Source organism: Coturnix japonica, chromosome 15 (genome assembly GCF_054131305.1).
Source record: "Coturnix japonica strain WE chromosome 15, WE-NBRP24, whole genome shotgun sequence".
Taxonomy (NCBI): Eukaryota; Metazoa; Chordata; class Aves; order Galliformes; family Phasianidae; genus Coturnix; species Coturnix japonica.
Window position 1 is genome coordinate 14,442,759 of NC_140677.1, and position 13,628 is coordinate 14,456,386.

Here is a 13,628-nt window from a genome sequence, read left to right on the forward strand (position 1 = left end):
TTTTCATGTTTCTTTTCCCCCTCTGACTTTCACTTTCTGATAATTTTCAGATGTTTAAAGGATTTGAAAAGCTGAAGGATGTGCAGTATGTCTATACTCCCTTTGATTCATCACTCTGTGGAGTGAAACTAGAAGCAAACAACAAAAAACAGTACCTTTTGACAGGTAAAACACAACAAAACCTATTAAAAACAAAACAAAACAAAAAACTTACTGCTCAATGTCAAATTTCACTTTTTTATTAAAACCCCCTCTATATATTTCTGTGCTGTTTAATTAATACAAACAGAATTAAATGAACAAGTTGTATAATGCTACAGTTAATGTGCAATCTTTGCAACTATCTCAAAGGATAGTTCTGACATTTTAAATAAAATTCACCGAAAAAACTGTGAATTATGACAAATTTGGTGCAATTAGTTACAAACTTTTGACTTCAATTTAGTTCAGTATTTCATTTGCTTGCCTTATTTTCCTTATTTCCCATGCTCTAGGCCAGATTTTAAATGATGGTAAAGTCCTCATCCATTTATGCAACTACATTGAACCATGGGATGATTTATCCTTGTCTCAAAAGAAGAGTCTTAACCAGAGATATCAAATGGGCTGTGGCTGCAAAGTAAGTATGCAACAAAATACTCTTCACTAGTGGAACTCACCTTTCAGGAAACAGCATTTTTCACTGGTGAAATACACCATGTATTTTATTGCTCTTTTAGAGACGTTCAATTTACTGAATTAATGTACTGTTTCACATTTAGATTACTACCTGCTACATGGTGCCCTGCTCAATCACTTCACCAAACGAGTGCCTCTGGACAGACTGGCTGATAGAAAGAAAGCTATACGGGCACCAAGCCAAGCATTACGCCTGTATCAAGAGAAGTGATGGCACTTGCAGCTGGTACCGAGGTGGCCCTCCCCCAGAGAAAGAGTTTATTGACATCAGTGAACCTTAAAGTGATCACTTCCTGAAAAGCCTTGGAGTCTAATTCCATCAAAAATTGCACGCTCACAGCTTTGAACTGCTATCATCTAATGTATCCATTGCTTAGAAACAAAAACAAATTGTCCTGTAAAGCTAAAGTATGAGTCTTTGGAATTGGCACTCAGATAAGAAGAGGAACAAATCTCCCGAAGGTAGCTACTCCTTAAGTCGTGCTTTGTACAGAGAGGCTCAAACTGAGAATGCTGCTCTGGGTTTTATAAGGCATAACAAGTTTTTTTTGTTGTTGTTGTTTGTTTTTTTCACCAATATGAATGTATGAGAACATAAGAATGATCAGAAATCTGTACCCTACTTCTGCTAACCTACACATCGAAAGAGCTCCACGTTTTATTTCAAATCATTCTGATGAACTAATGAATGTTTTATAGAACTATTTTTCCCCATGTGAAAGTCTTCTGATACAAAAGAATTATTGTACAGTGTATATGTAAAGTATTTTAACAATCTGCTATAAAATATTCAAAAAATCCCTGTTTTTTCCTTACCTTTTGAAACCAGTTGGACACATAGATCAAAACAATCTATGCCCCACATTTTGTTTCGTAATTATGTCACAGGTTTCTTTAACTACAGAGTTGTAACATTTGTTGATAATTAAGTTAAAACACAAAGTTGATAATCAAAACCCCAATATCTAACTCAATATTCTACAAGGTATAGCTTGTCCATAGGAATCTAAAGATCTAATGCTTCAGCATTTTGTGGAATCAACACAAATGACACCAGGTGAAAACTGCTTACATGTTTACAGAAACCACATCCATCATCACTGCAGCTGTAGTACTTAATAGTGCCATTCTAATTATGTGACATTTTATTTCAGCAATGTTAAAGCCGTGGTTTCATAAACTCATATAAAAGTATACGTGCAAGATATTTAATAACTTACACTGCAAGATTTCTAAAAAGCTCTCAAACATTTGATCATATTTAATAGTAAATTAAATTTATATTAATCACTTTTCATTCATGAATGCCCATTGTAATTTGTCATAATGAGTTTGGCAACTCATGAACTTATGCTAGAGTTACAACAGTTTGCCTTCAATTATTTTTAGGCTTTTAAGTATTGATTACTGTGGTTAGTAGCCAGTCTCACACAAACATAAGTTTACAAAAGCATCTCAATTCACAGTGGTAAAACTGCAGAACTTATCTCATTAAGAGTTTAGACAGCTGTTCAAGAAGTGCTTGTGTTCTAGAAACTGGATGAGAACCACAATACATGTTATGGATCCTACATTTTAATCTAGTTTTCTTTATTGGGTTTCTTGAAAATCTTTCCAATTTTGCCTGAGGATTACTTTCATATTACTCACATAGGAATTTAAGACTGCAAACATTGCAAAACCGACAGGAACACTCAGCACTATTCCTTTGAGGGAGAGTCACCTATGTCCCTTAGTAGGGATGTAAACATTGCCTGTCAATTTCTATTTACAGTCCTAAATTAAAACATCACACACCTGTGCTGCCAAATATAATGCCCATTTGGTTTTCTGTTTTGCTGTAGACAAACAAAAGATGACCAGTTGGCCAGTTTCAGCCATTGACATACATGTGTGCACACATCTACTTACGTAAGGGAAATATGAAGGCCACTTTTCTTCCAATAAGGAACTGATATTGCAAAGACAACACTGGCAGTGCTAATCGTTGCTAGTGCTGTGTATATATATTAACAGTTCACAGACACATTATAAAAAAAGGAAAAAAAACAACAGCAAGAAAACCAGGCATAATTTCCTACTGTCAAACAGAAACAATTCATAGACAAAGTCTGCAAAAGCTTAATGACGATACAAGGTCCAAATCAAGCACAAGGCTGGTTAGTATTTCACACACGGAAAGAATAGCATTTGTTTCCTAAAGTATTTTGATGTAATGGTGCATTTTGAATATCACTCAGCAGAAAACAGATATTTTCTGCTTTTAAATTAAACACAGTTATGTTTCTTTTTCAAAGTAGACCTTAAACAGAACTAACCAAACTCTCATTGCCTTCTTTGTAGACATTGTAAAAATAAATGTTTTCTTCAGTATTTATGAACAAACTATAACATGGATTGTATGTTATAATGAGTTTTTAAAATGTTTTATATTTGATCTGCCATAAAATATCCAATATGAAATGTTTCAAAATTCTTGGCCGTCCAGTTTGATTTCTGTCTGAAAAAATCTTGCCAAAACTTCCCATTATGGTTGATAAGAAGATATGGGGTGGTTTTTTTCCATATAAATAAATATTTCCAGAAAAGATTTTAAGAAAACCAAACCCTCTCAAAATGATTTCTTAATTTTCCTGAAAAACCAACAAAGATTATGAAAAAGATGAAGTAGTGCTGATTTCTGGCTGTTACTTTCCTATATACAGATTTGTTTCTGACAGCAGTGGCATTGGTACATTATTAAAAGCAGGTTAACTTTATTTCTGCTTCCTGACACCACATGCATGTTGTCAGGATGGTCAGAGCAGAAACACAGCCTGGTACAACATTCTATTTTAACCTGAAAATTATTCATGTGACTTACAATTAGAGAAAAGATCAGAGAATGGAAGCGGTACAGGTGAATGCTGGAGAAATGAAATCCTTAAATATTGCTAGGTTTTTTTCTTTTGACACAATGCTTTATTCAAGTTTTATTAAAATGCCCAGCAATTATAGTAAGTATATTTTTTTTCCCCTGATATAACATAGGAGGTAGAAATGCAGCGAAATAAAGGGAACTAATTACTGAGGGAAAGGCTGTAAATATGACTCAACTAGCAATGAGTTTAGAAAGCTTTACAGCATTTTGTATAGTTCTAATCAATTTGAGATGGATGAATGTTTCTGTTTCAAGAAGTGTTTCTTTAAAGCAGCTCCAGTTTTACACAAAAGAATGGCATCTTTGTTTATTTACCTTTTACTGCTGCCTGAAGACTCAGTACAAACGATCACCAAAGAATGAAAGAAACAAAAACCCAAAAGCACAACTGGCATGCTCAGCCAAAAACTCCATCCACAGATCTGAAGTTTACCCCTGCTCTCCTCCCCTTACCCCTCACTGGGTTGAACTGGATGAAAGGAACTCTAGATTGTGATTTGGGGGATAAGACATGAATGCATGAGCACAAGAGGAACTACAAAAGGGGAAACAGTAAAAATCAAATTCTGTAAAAGTAAATTCAAATAAGGCAGGCCGTAAATAGCGTTTAAAAGTGAAAATTCAAACAGCATATTATTTCAATTTATTAACTAAGAAAATGCTGACATCGAAATAATTTTACCACCTATTCTAGAAATTCAAATAAAAATGCTACCTAATGTGATGCTGCCTGATTATTTTTCAAGTCACAAAGTCCCCCAGAATTTCATCAGAAGGCAAAACCGCACAAATTATCTTCAGCATAATCATATATTACAGCATATTTGAATGATGTATGGCAATGTAATCAATCATTGAAAAACAGTATGAATTGCCTCCATCAAATAGTGATATTGTGCACTTGGTATCTGTTATCTGAGCAATAAAAGAGAAGCATCAGCAAGTTGGAAACTGTGTTTACATCCTGCCAGGCCAGTTTCAAGGAAAAAGCCACACTGATGTAGCCTCTTCCAATCTATTTTCAGGAACAACCTGAGGATGAAGGAAACTTCTTCCACCTAAAGATCAAAAATCTGTAGTGTCATTTTATTTTGAGAAAAAAGGTTTAGGGAAGATCATGAGTGTCACTTTAATGAATACTTTTACATGTGTAAAAGACTGGAAATCAAACAGTGCCAGCTCAAGTACATGAACATGTATGAACATGAGCACGTCATCTAGGTAAATAATGAAGTCTTCGAACATGTCTTGAAGAATTAGTTTGAAGCAAAACATAAAAGTAACCCTTGTGCTCTAATAGTTGTTCTGTGTCTTTACAACCATTTAATCTCTTGAAAGACTGAGGCTGATTAGTTGAAAAAACGTCAGCCTTAAGTTCTGAAAATCTTCATCTAACTACCACAATGCTTTCAAGTGGTCACCACATCTCATCCCTCTGAAAACTACCAGAATAGCTTTTAAAACAGACAGTAAGTGAGAAATGGATCATGTGTGTTTACAGTTACTATTTAAAAGAGCCAGTTAACCAGTGTAGTAGCAGTACTTGCACATACCATTTCCTTGTGGTTTGGATAGAACGTTTGCTCAATTAACGGGAACTTCTCCGGACCCAGAGTTTTGTAGACAGACACCAGCTGGGCAAACTGAAAAACAAGGCAAAACAAAATCTCAGGAGACCAATCACATTCTGCTGAAGGGTTGTTATACCATCACCCTGCTTTTGGTCTTCTGTGTTTCGTAAGCTCAGCGTAAGATACACAAACATCATCTAGTTTCTCTCCTCTCTCTTCTACACATCTTTTTAATCCACTCAAGCTATGACATCTTATACAGAGGAAAAAAGAACAGTATCTCTAAGAGTTAACCCTCACACCTACATGAAATAAAATAAATATGAATACTGATTTTCAGACACCTCATATTTTGCATATTTAAGATCATTTTGTGATGAAGTCATTATAATACTGAATTTCCTACCATCTTCAATTCAAAGATCAAATAAATTTCACATTAATTTACCTTCTGGCACTTCAGTGACATTGAAAGGCAATTTTGCAAAATTGGAAAACAGAGAAGAGCAATAAATGTGTGTCATATACAAGTCAGATGAAGAGGAAAGAAGAGAATTTTAATTTCCTAGGCTCTAGCCATGTACCTTAGCCACACAGCCATTTTTCCACTGTCTTCAATCAACAGCGATGTTGATCATTTAAACAGTTACGCGCTATTGGCTGCTCTACTAACATTTATTCTCTGAGCCCTTTCCTCAATGCATATCCTCTCTACCTATAATGTCGATGGTAACAAGAACATAAAAAGCCGAGCAATATTTAAACACAAAACTGCAATCTTCTATTAAATAGAAACATATTTAAGGGCTGTTCTCTTTAGTGAGCAGATCAGCTCTTCTGCTCTAGCAGTTCAAAAACCAAAATCTCTTTTCAAATTACAGTTTAGCAAATGAGGTTTCCAGGGAGCAAGATGACTTTGGCAGTCAGAAGACCACTATTGTCTCAAGACTCCAAAGCTCTGGCTTGTACATGCCCATGATGTGTTTAGTTGTCATTATGCCAACATGAGACATAAACAAATTAGCACAACAGTTTGAATAGTGGGATTTGCTGGTTACAAACAGGAAAAAAGCAGAGAACAATACAAGTCTGTCTGTGATGCGGTATGATCAAATGCTCTGTTAATGCAATTGAGGGTGAAGGGATAGTAAAGACCATTTAAAGGGAAAAAAAATAATGATAAAAGCTCTGTACTGCCTATCCAGCTGGCATAGAAAATTTGTTTAATTTAGTGGTGTTTACTTAAGTTTGGTAAAACACGTATTTAAATTTAGAAGGCCAGTGGAAAATACCTTAACGATGAATAGTTTTCACCAGAAGCCTAAAAAACTCTAGCTGGATGTGTGCTGTAGAAAACAGACCTCAAGGAAAGGAAATATTATCACAGCTACCAAAATAAGGTGGTTTGCGAATAGAATTCCTGACAACTTAGCATTTATTCCTGTCCTTATCCAAGACCCAAATTTAAAATTCCATGATGAAATACTGCCTATTAAATACATTATTTTAGCCAAACCATTACGTTAAAATAAAGCACTTAGTAATAAATCTACCCTTACAAAACATTCCTTTTAAAAAAAATTATTCATAGAATATCCTGTGATTCTTTCCTGATTTTTTCCCCCATTTTTACTAAAAGATAGAGAGAAAAATGACTCTCTTTATGGAGATAAGGACATTCATTCAAGACATAAGAAAGCTGTATAAAAGCTGTATATATACACATTCCCCAGTAGTAGAGAAACAAGGAAAAAAAAAAGGTGATCACTATGTTGCCAAAAAAAGCTGCTGAGATGGGAACGTTTTACTCCTGTATTCTCACATGAAAATTTATCCTTTTCCAAATAAATTAAATCTGTATCAGTGTTTGTGGGTCAAATTTCTGAAGTAAAATTGTTAAAGTTTCTAACAATTTTGGTATTCAGTATTCCTGAGAGCTTTCTTTGAACATACATTTCTTAAAAGCAGATGATGAACAACAGTGGGAAGATCAGACTATGTTAATCAAACATTGCAAAACACAGACTTCATTTTTTTAACCCCTTTCTGATCCCACCCTGAACAGCATCCTGATGAAGGAAAACCATTTTTAGGCTGTGGCTTGTAAGTCTGGTCCTTCAAGGAAAACATGGCTGCCTCATAACAGTAAGAAACATTCAAAAGAGCAAACACTCAGTACCATTGGCACAGAAAGCAGGTCCCTGGAAGCCAGCAAACTGAGTAACAAACACTTGTAGGCCCCCATCAGTGGGAAAAGAAGTGATTGTGTGGAAGGGTATATTTGATACATACACTGGGTGGGAGTGAACTTAACCAAGATTTTTCATCATCCTTTGTTTTTTGTTACAATTTCTGCGTTTGTATTTGCTGGTACTGTTTTGTTGGTTTTTTTTTTTTTTACTTCTACTACTACCTGAACTGTATCTGTGTTACTCTTTTTGTGCTCTTCATAGTGCTGGTTCTTTGCTGTGATTCAAATAACACACTTGGACTGTGAATGGAAAGATAAGTTACAGGGAACTTGCAGTAATTTTACAACACAAACTAAATTGTTCCCCAACCTTTTGGAGTCCAGCCTCACACAAGATATTGGTGCTGATCACCAAGTTAAGCTGCCCTTCCTCACTAGTTTTTATTCAAGTCCTACTGCTCTGCCCATTAGTAAGGGACTAACTAAGAGAATTAAAAATAGTTATAAGCATAAAGCATAGAAACAGATAAAGTGGTGTTTGTCAGAAGAGAACTAGTCATACCATGTGGCCAAGATGAAGATGACTTTTGGATCTTCTTATTTTAGAACAAAAAGATAGAAAAGGAAACAAAATTTTATGAACTGAGTCATTGAAATAAAACCTCTTTCTTGGGTTCACTTGGCAGCAATAAGAATGTGCAGTTGATTCCACTGTTATGGGAACACTGAGTTCAGTGTCCTGTTCAAGGAAACATTTGTGCACCTGTTTACTTTAATGAGACTTGGGTGTGTGCTTAGGCACTTCTCAGGTGAATTTCAGTCTCACTACAATAAAGAGATTTTATTGTGTCATGGGTTTTCCATTTGTTGCTCCCCTCCCCCAGTATGAAATCCTCCAGTTAAAATGTTTATTTTGAGAAAACAGTAAAATTTAATTCAATGAAGATTCACAGTAAGATGGGAAGAGTCAGCCCAACAATGCAAACAGTATTTTGGCAGATATTGCCCTCCTGTGTCATTCTTAAGGACCCTCGTAAGTTAATGAAACTTTTTGCAGGTGCTTAGATGTCTCAACATGAAATTGTTGTCAGAAACAATGCATTATTTACTTTTGAACAGTTCTGTACATAAACTGTTATTTTAAAACTGCCAAAATATCTTGTTAAATCTTTTTACTCTCAAAGTGTACAGACACAATCATGTGCATATACAAATTTGCTCACAAAATTCAAACTTGGCCAATACGGGCTTCATACCTACATGGATTTTTCCAGTCTTCTTGCTACAAGATGAGGAAAACAAAGAAAAAAAAATCCATATTATCTGTTGGGAAAGCTCAGTGGTCGAATGCAACCCCCCAGAACAGAATCAGCAAACATGCTCTTTCAAATCCAGCACAGAAAGTCCCAGGACTTTTCTGAGGTGGCCAGCATCCAACTTGTGCTGTACTCTATAGTGATATAAACTCAACTGTAAACTAGAGAAGAAGCGCTTCATAGAATGGGAATGTCAGTGATAGGTATGGAAGTTTCTAGACTTTATTTAAATAGTTTCTTTTCAGTAGAAGTTAAGCAATTAGTAAAGATCTGATTCAAAATTTTGCCTCTGGAAACAGTCAAGAGGTCCCAGTTCTGCTTTGTTTTTTATAGGAAAAACTTTCTCTTAGTGTAATTGCTTTCAAAGAGGCCAACAGAATTTGTTGAGGGGACTGCCACACATTGTGATATGAACCTGGTCAGACATTGTCAGTCACACAATGACATCCAGTACCTAAGAAAGTAAATCTTCAATGTTTCAAAGCCAATGAGGAAGAGAGGTGCAGCCCTTGGCCTCCATTCCTGAAATGAAGAAACTGCTTTTGCTACCACGGATTCCTGAAGCGTAAGAGTTGAAAAAGGATACTAAACAGCATGAGTAGGTGAGATCCACATACTCCCATATTTTGGCTGCTCACTGTCCTCAGTATTCCCTATCACGTACATCAATCTTGCTAGAGTGGTTGAAAATACAATTTATTTGTTGATAAACTCATTTTATCTCATTAAGACAAAGTAACACTGAAGGCTGACTTATGAAAGTATGTTTACAGTAAACAGATTTTGAAAAAGACTTTTCTTCTTATGGACATTCATTTTATCTGTTATTTGTTCTCTAGAAAATACTATGACACAATATTGAAACTTATCTATGTGCCTATGTCTGCCTGCTGGCAGAGCTTTAATAATTTCTGTCAACAGGAAGCTGGAATGAACAGAGCTCATTTCTTTTATATGCTTCTCCCTGCAGAGTGCCTGTAACTTTCATGCCAGTGCCCCAGTCTGCAGCTCAGAATATGAAAATATACCTTGAAGAATGAGAAAGCACAGAAGTGCAACTTCTTATAGCAACAAAAGGAGAAAATAAGCCCAGGGAAAATACTGTGATACTGTCAGAAAGCAACAAAGGACAGACAAAAACAACCTTCCAGAATAGGAAGTTGAACAGAGAAACAAAGTGTTCTGTAAGAGAAAGATGAAGATAAATAAGGGGAAAAATGTGCAAAAACAACATGAACTGAAATTTAACACATGAAGTCATGGAGTTACGTAAGTTTGGCAAAAGGAGCAAGATGGAAAAAATTTCAAACTTGCCCAAAGCTCACTTGAGAGCCCACTCATGAACTGCAGGAAAAGACACAAAGAGTAACTGATATTTATAATACAATGGAGTCTGATAAAAGGAAAAGTCATAATCAGCCTCAGAATGAGTGCAGAAGAGCAAGGAAATCACTTTGGCATAACAGAGCATATTATCACACTTCTTTAATAGCAATGAATTCCTACAATGAAGTATAGTCACAGTGATCTTCTGAATACGGGCTTACATCTGGAACACTGCATAATAAAAATGCCAGAATCTTTCAGGTGTCCTAAAAATACAGATAAGTCTGATTTCAGGATCTGTCTGTTTTCAGATTCCACTCTTCCAGCTGTTGACCAGAAAAGAATTCCTATTTTTCTCCCTTTATTCCCCACACTACTGAACAGGAGAATGATGTAGCACTTTGTCACTATGCCAACAGTTTCCTTCACTAGAGGCTGAGCCTGCTCAGCATCCAGACTTCCCATCCATGCAGCGACAGACACCCTTCACAAGTTGTTATGTCTATGCAGCAGCTTGACACGCTACAGTGAGCCCCGGTATCCCTTCTGTCATTATAACAAGTCAGCATTTCAATCGCTTCACCAGCTTGGCAGCAGCCAACTAAGGTCATAATGCTCACATGTCTTCTGTAGGTACTGCCATCTTCTTCACCAGCACGAATGAGTAATTAATGTCTAAGTAGATCCTCAAATCTTTCTAAACCAACCAGCTTCCCAAGGCACAGTAATGAAAAAACAGTTTTAGACAGACACAGATGCTTCTATGCTTTTCCTCTTCAGTAGAAGAGTCATTAACAGCCATCACAGAATCTGGCTGATTACACAAGGATTTTCTTTCTCTTCAAAAATTATTAGTACAGACAATTGCAGGAATTGTCATCTATGCTCTGTTAAATTCTTATCAGTACCTGAAACTAGAAACAGCAATTCAGTTTCTGTAATGAAAGTAATATGCTATATCATAGCCAAGGTTTAATCAACATATTCTATTTATAGCAGCTATGGACATTGAACCTGCTGTAGTTTAGTGCAACACAAAAGTATAATAAAGTTAACTGCAAAATATTTATGTTTCAACATCCTGACAATACTCTGTAGTGGTTTTCAAACTAAATGTAAAATAATTTGTGGCCTCAAAAATGTTTATTTTATTACAATAAGACTTTCCTTTAGTGTGAAAAATACTTGCATTAAGTTATTTTCTTACTTAAGCATCAAGATGAGAAAAAACAAATAGGACTTGCTGGTTACTTATAGCAAGTAGTATTCTTTAAAGCTTCATTAGGTCTTGGCAACTGAACACATCTATGAAAGGAAATGATAGTACCATCCATAATCATCTTTTACAGCATCATATTTAACTTGTTCCTGCTAATTATTTCTCTATGAATGAAAATATCATTCAAGTCTACCTCCTTCACTACAAAATACACAGTGAGAAGCAGAATAAGCTTTTACACTAAAACTGCATCAGAGATTCTCCAATGTGCCTCACTACTCCAGGTGTAACTGTAAAAAGGTCAACTCCTAACCAATGTGCCCAAGATTATGAAAAGAGCTTTCAAATGATGAAACTAATAGCCTTAGGTTTCCTCGCTGAAGCATAGCCCCAAAAATTTTGCAGGCATGAGGAAAACACTGGCTAAAAGTCTTTAAATTATGTTCAAAACCACAAATATGAAAAATATTCTCAGCTCGCTTTTCACACACAAATTGTGAATAAATACTTTCCTCACTTGAGGAAGGATGTTAGTAGTGGATAGGCTTTCCATTAGTTTCCTCACTTCTTTCAGTATTTATACCACAAATATTTTTCTCAATCTCCACACTGCCTGCGCTGTCATATTTGGGGGAAAAAAAGATGCTTTAAATACCTTAGTTTGCTTTTTATTCCTCTCACAAATATTTCACTGCTCTGTGACTTTACGGTTGGTCACTCAGTGTTCACGAGCAAGAACTAAATAAGCAAACAGAAGTAAGTTCCTCAGTTTGCACCAAGAGAACTTTTCAGTACATCACTTACCACCCACGGTTTGTCACAGAAGTTATAGATTGATTCCAAGGAATTGACGCTGGGGATGCCCGCGTACTGCAGTCCAATGATCAAGTTTCGGAAATCTTCATTTTCTGCCATACTGAAGGAATGTTGCCGAACAAGAACAAAATCAGGTCTGAATGACCTAGCAAGGAAGAGATTGGTATTAATCAATAGTAGAATTGTTTTTGAAGATATCAGCACTCTGAATGTGTTCTCAGGATTCTTTTATGTCATTGCTCAAGAACTGATAAATGAAGCAGGCAAATGCCTCTGCCAGCAGCCACTGTGTTGTGGGAAATGGATCTGTGCCCAGGTGGAAGCTGTCCATGAGTGGTATCCTCATGGGTGCGTCTTGGGACCAGTATTCTTCAACATTTTTATTAGTGACAGACAGTGGGACTGAGAGTACACTTAGCAAGTTTGCTGATGACACCAAGCTGAGTGGTGCAGTTCATACAGTAGAAGGAATGGATACCATCATCCAGAGGGGCCTGGACAGACTTAAAAAGTAGACCTATGTAAAACTTACAGGGTTCAACAGGGCAAAGGTGCTGCACCTTGGTTAGGGCAATCCCAGATATTTGTAGCTTGGAGAAACAACTTGTGAGAGCAGCCCTGCCAAGGAGTTGTAGCCAGAAGGGCAAGGGAGGTAACTGCCAGCTCAGCCCCTGTGAAGTCCCATCTTGCCCTGAGCAGCCTGGTCTAGTGGTTGGCAACTCTGCCCAACAGCACAACAGAACGGATAATCTTTAAGATCCCTTCTGCCCTGAGCTATTCTATGATTCAATGAATAGAAAATACTCAATGCTAGAAACAACTGTTACTCATCTATAAAGGTCTGGCATGTACTAAACCACCAGGACTGTCATAAATCTGACAGAAAGGTAATACTCAAATTGATAACTGATTCCCAAGCATGTATTTATACCAGACTTAATTACCTTTTGTATTGGCAAAATTTTGGTAGTGGGGAGCTGCATGGGTGGCCTCTGTGAGAAAAACGTCAGCAGCTGAAGTCAGGTAAGAACCAGCTGCAGACAGCCCAAAGGTGACCTGCTCCATTTCCCATGTGATTTAAATGTTGAGAGATTAATTCCTGTCTCAGGATCTACTCTACTGTCATGCACAGTGATCAAGTTGTGTTGTATTTGTCAAAATCCCCACCACATATAAAATTACTTAGTACATCTAACACGAGTAAATTATGCCACTTATTGCTTTCTGCTGTTATCTTATTTTCTTTTTCTTACCTGACAACTTTAGTGCCATTTCGAAATACTTGGATATCTACTGCATAATTGCCATCAGCATGGGCTATCAAGTTGATTTCAGAAAATTCTGCCTATGAAAAGAGGATTCACATTAGCTGATTTGTATTATTTTATTTCCCCAAAGCCCTTTGTGTATCTGAACTGCTAACAGTATATATTTGGAACACAAGGAGCACTGAAAGAATATTAAACCAACAGTGAGGGTCACAGTATGGGTAATGGCACAACACATTTGGATAAAATGTAGTATAAAGAAAAAAGTAGAAAGCTGTATAAAGAAGGGCTGTGATGTAGTAGGGATTATATATTTGATTGGT

The 13,628-nt window shown here is 36.3% G+C and overlaps 2 protein-coding genes across 6 annotated transcripts in view; one reads left to right on the forward strand and one right to left on the reverse strand.

Moving 5' to 3' along the window:
* Positions 1-4,322, forward strand: part of TIMP4 (TIMP metallopeptidase inhibitor 4) — a 56,153-nt gene extending 51,831 nt beyond the window's left edge. For all 4 annotated transcript variants that reach the window (XM_015874776.3, XM_015874775.2, XM_015874774.3 and 1 more), the window contains 3 exons: positions 51-165; positions 495-619; positions 762-4,322. In XM_015874776.3, the coding sequence (XP_015730262.1) occupies positions 51-165; positions 495-619; positions 762-959 (438 nt within the window). In that variant the 3' untranslated portion in view covers positions 960-4,322. The remainder of the gene's footprint in view (positions 1-50; positions 166-494; positions 620-761) is intronic.
* The window catches only part of SYN2 (synapsin II), a 103,513-nt gene that overhangs the window by 52,674 nt on the left and 37,211 nt on the right, over positions 1-13,628 (reverse strand). For both annotated transcript variants that reach the window (XM_085516962.1, XM_015874777.3), the window contains exons 3-5: positions 13,291-13,382; positions 12,026-12,182; positions 5,152-5,241 (exon numbers count right to left, since the gene is read on the reverse strand). In XM_085516962.1, coding sequence (XP_085373088.1) covers positions 5,152-5,241; positions 12,026-12,182; positions 13,291-13,382 — 339 coding nt within the window. The remainder of the gene's footprint in view (positions 1-5,151; positions 5,242-12,025; positions 12,183-13,290; positions 13,383-13,628) is intronic.